The 4,724-nt window shown below is 35.2% G+C and overlaps 1 protein-coding gene across 1 annotated transcript in view; it reads left to right on the plus strand.

Moving 5' to 3' along the window:
* LOC106879615 (ras-responsive element-binding protein 1-like) overlaps positions 1-3,189 on the plus strand; it is an 11,274-nt gene extending 8,085 nt beyond the window's left edge. The window contains exons 3-4 of the mRNA XM_014929271.1: positions 1,495-1,672; positions 2,850-3,189. Of these exons, the coding sequence (XP_014784757.1) occupies positions 1,495-1,672; positions 2,850-3,189 (518 nt within the window). The remainder of the gene's footprint in view (positions 1-1,494; positions 1,673-2,849) is intronic.
* The last annotated feature ends 1,535 nt before the right edge of the window (positions 3,190-4,724 follow it).

The following is a 4,724-nucleotide window of genomic DNA, read 5'->3' on the forward strand; positions in this document are numbered from 1 at the left end:
ATGATGATGATAATAATAATAATAATAATGATAATAATAATAATAATAATAATAATGATGATGATGTACTTATTGTATACAGTGCTGCTCAGGTGCACTACAACTCATTAGAAAAAGTAGCAAAATTGCATGACGAGTGGATGGAATAATGAACAGGAAGTGAACAATGAATTAATTGTTTTTTTAAAGAAAAAATTAGAGGGAGACTTCAGGTATATTGTTGGCGAATTTCAGGAAGCCTGGAAGTTTTGAATGATGTAGTGTCTCGACAGCTATGCTTCAGCAATTCTGAGTGTGAGAAAATGTTGCACCTTTATCTATACTAAATCTTAGTATAGATAAGGATACAGATCGTGTTGTATAACCAGCTGGAGACGATGTCTCCTGGGGCTAAATTACAGCAACATTCGTCCTAAACTAGGACTGCCATGTTATGTTGGCAAATAATCTTTACTCCAAAGTACTGTTGCTGAATATCTCTCGTTGTGAGATTTAAAAACGGTAATTTTCAGATTTTTCTCTCTTTATATTCAAACTTGATATCAACTTTGCCCCAGTTTTTAAAAAAAATTTTCCTGTTAAAATAAAGTACAAACTCGAGTGACTTCTACACCAATAGATATGGCACGTGAATTAAATCTGGTTTCCTAGTTCTGCTTTTGGTTGGCTGGTTCCTCTGTCGTCCTCGTCTTTGTAGGAATAATTTTGTAGGAATACACTTACAAGAATAGTTTAGTTAAAAATTGTGTTAAACCAAATTCTAAATTATTGTAATTATTTTAATTTTAAAACCTTATTGAAAATTACTGTTTGCCTTTAATTTGTAATGACACAGACTTTGTTTTTTGTTGTCTTTTCCCCATGTAATTAGTTGCGTGTGCCTTGATATTAGTAATCAAAAAACAACAACAGCAACACTGCACTTGTGACATTTTAATAAGATTGCTCATTGTATTTTCTTGATGGAATGAATTTCTTTTTCAAACGTCTGAAATATTTTTTTTTGAATGGAAACATGTCTTGCATTAAAATTCCTTTTCTTTTTGCTTTATAATTAGTAACTACAACGACATTGTAGATTAATTATTTCAGAAATTTCAGTACGAGAAGATATTTTATTTTATTATTAAATTAAATTAATTTCTTTTAATGGACTTACATTTAAGTTTTTTTTATTTCTATTGTCTACAGTAACCAGCTGTACTAAAGGGAGATAACTTTAATGCAAGAGTTACTTCCCTTCGCATAATCCTTATCTTACGTTTTTTCGCCAATTTAATTATTTGTCATGAGAGACTCCGGGGAGAACATGTAGATTAAAGTAATTTTATGACCACTAAAATCTACTCATAAAAATATATTGTCTTCAATCCATGATGATGATAATAATAATAATAATAATAATAATAATAATAACGATGATGATAATTCTTTTTTTTCTTTTTTTTATAAAAGACCGTTTTCTAAATTCTCTGTGACTTATGTTTGTTTTAGGTCATGAAAGAAGTCATCTTGGTTTGTCTCCATACCAATGTAAGTCTTGCAGCTACTCAAGTCCTGACAAAAGCACATTAATTCGACACATGAGAACCCACAATGGTGAGAGACCTTACCAGTGTAAGCTCTGCAGCTATCCTTTCACCACGAAAGCCAACTGTGAACGACATGTCAAGTAAGCATGGCTTTCTTTCAAGTAATTTAGGAGTGAAATGGGGGCGGGGGAAAGAGGTTTGAATTGAGAAAGAGACAGCAAGATAAAGGAAAAGAGTGATTGAGAGAGGCAGAAAGGAGGGAGGGTTAGTGAGATAAAGGTATGTGAAGAGGGGGGGAAAGAGGGTGTAGGGAGGGCGGAATGAAAAGAAAAACCCAGATAAGGGAAACAGATAAGCAAGGTCAGGCGTGTTTGTGTGTGATGATGAGGGCTTTTGATAAATAATGGTGGTGAGTTCATTGGAATAACAAGGTCAGGCCACTTTATAATGAAAGAACTGAGGGTGAGAGAGCCTTGAATGTCTGAATATTGAATCCATAAAAGGAAATCCAAAATTTGGAACTCCTGTGTGGTAAATGCAGATTTTAGTCCTCACCTGGCTCTCACATATTTTCCTTTGTGCAGACCTCAAATACAATGGTTTCTTTTTCTGCCCAGGATCACCTCTTGTCTTTGAGATAAATTCCATGAAATTTACTTGTTTTAAAAGTCTCCAGTTTTTCCATGAAACATAATTTTAATTACTTCATTTTTGTATTCGGTTTGAAAGATTCTTGATGTGAATCTGTGTGTTGAAATAAAAATCTTGTTGTGTCTTGGGAAGGTCATTACACCCAATAATTATAAACACACACACTGGTTCAATTCCACTTCTTTTTTGTCTGTCAGTTGGATAAAACCCAAACAACTAACTAATCAATTGTTTGATTAATGTGCTGGTTAAACAATTAATTTCGAGATGGCATGTCGTTGATGAGGCTGCAAATAACAATGAAAGGACTTTGACAAACAAGCAACCAGTACATTAAACAAACGATCGATTGGTTGGTTAGATATTTAACCGATTGACTAACCAAAAGAAGTGATATCGAACCAGTGTTTGTGTTTATAATTATTGGCATAATTACCCTCCCAAGACACAACATTTTAATTACTGTTTCTACCATTTATTTATTGCTAATTTGAGCTCTTAATCTTTACAAAAACACGTGTGTGTGTATGTGTGTGTGTGTGGACATAAAAGAAATATGGTTTGTTTTCTTTTTCTTTTATTAATTTTTTTTTGTCCTGTCCTAACTTTTATTGCCACGGCTTTGAGTTTACCGTAACGTTGAGCTTCTGTTTTTCTCTTCTTCAGGAAGAAGCATCATATCAGCACGAAGGAAGAATTGGAGCTGAAAGTCTCTTACAACAAGGAAAGTAACAAAGAAGTACCAAACGGAGAGGATGCGTTCAGCTCCCCTGATACAGTATGTAAATACTGTAACATTGATTTTAAATACTTCCGCCACCTTAAGCACCATCTACGGAAACATCGTAGCAGTGAGGAAAAACCATTCCGCTGTAAGGAATGTCAAATGGGTTTCTCAACAAAAGCGAACTGTATGCGCCATATTCAAAACAAACACATTGATATTGATCATGTTAATATTGAGAACTTTATCATAGTAAGTGGTCTAAATTACTGTGCAAAATAGTGACGACCTGTATTGTTGGGTGGCACCAAACCATTTACTACTACTACTACTACTACTACTACTGCTACTACTGCTATTACTGTCCTATGGCACTGATTCTCTTTGATAAATTTCAATCGCTCATTCCTCACCAAGTTTATCCATCTTATGAATCAATATCCAAATTAAAAGAGTGAGGCTGATATCTAGATGTGATGCTAAACAAATATCACAGTCTCACACACACACACACACACATATATGTGTGTGTGTGTGAATGCTGCACACTCTGTGTATTTTGTATGAAGGGAAACAGAAGCTGATTGTTTCCTTGATAGCATTGAGCTATTTTAAAAATATTCTGGCATGGAATTTAAGTATTCTAAAGGATTTCCGAAATGGGAGGTTGTGATGATGCTATTTTTCCCCTAATTGTGGGGAATTGGGGGTGGCTGCTTTCAGGGAAATTCTTCAAACCTCTCTATCTTCCTTCATATTTTTAGTGATCGCCAGGGATCACCAAAAATGTAAAGTAATTATCTGTTTTCGTTGGGGGTGGCCATATGTTTGGGTTAAACTGTGGTTGGTGCAAGGAACACATAAGTGTCTTGTCCAAGTGTTTGTATCCTCTGTCTTTGTGCTTGGAGTTGTAGACATGCATTAGTGATGTAGGGGCTGTTATGCAGTTGTAAGTATGTATTGAAACTTTTTGCAGACATTTGTTGGTGTTTGAGGGGCACTGTGCTATGTTTATTTCAATAATGATAATAATCAATAACAATAATAATAATGGTTTCAAGTTTTGGCACAAGGCCAGCAATTTTGAGGAGGGTGGGGTAAGTTGACTACATCGACCCCAGTGTTCAACTGGTACTTATTTCATTAACCCTGAAAGGATGAAAGGCAAAGTTGACCTTGGCAGAATTTGAACTCAGAATGAAAAGATGGACAAAATGCTGCTAAGCATTTTGCCTGGCATGCTAACTGCCTTAATAAATTTATTGTATATTCAACTACAGCAATCTAATGTATTATGAGATGGTGACCCCTGTCAGTACATCTCTCTGACTCCACTGAAACAAATTTTGAGGAAGACAATAGTTGATATAATCACCTCCCCCCCCCCCTGCAATACTTCAAAGCTACTCTTTGTATCAGCCTCTATGTATTTCTGTGTGTTACAGTGAAAGTTTTGCTTAGTATGCATTTATACACACACATGTATAAATGCATATTTAATTCTATGCACTTTCACTACGAAAATACATTGAGCACTTCCGTTTTAAAAGAAATTGGCAAATTGTCGAAAAACTAGGAAATACCAGTAAAAACTGGAATATAGTCATGCTTTCAATAACACATTTGAAAGAAAAACTGTTATTTATGCATATGCAAAGCACACACATTACTCTAAATACTGCATATTTGTGGGAAAGCTTATTTGCTTCACCATAGCCCTCGCAGGGTTGAAGGTGGCCCTTGCAGCATTGAAGATGGCCCTTGCAGCATTGAAGATGGCCCTTGCAGGGTTGCAGATGGCCCTTGCAGCATTGAAC

This window comes from Octopus bimaculoides, chromosome 6 (assembly GCF_001194135.2).
Source record: "Octopus bimaculoides isolate UCB-OBI-ISO-001 chromosome 6, ASM119413v2, whole genome shotgun sequence".
Taxonomy (NCBI): domain Eukaryota; kingdom Metazoa; phylum Mollusca; class Cephalopoda; order Octopoda; family Octopodidae; genus Octopus; species Octopus bimaculoides.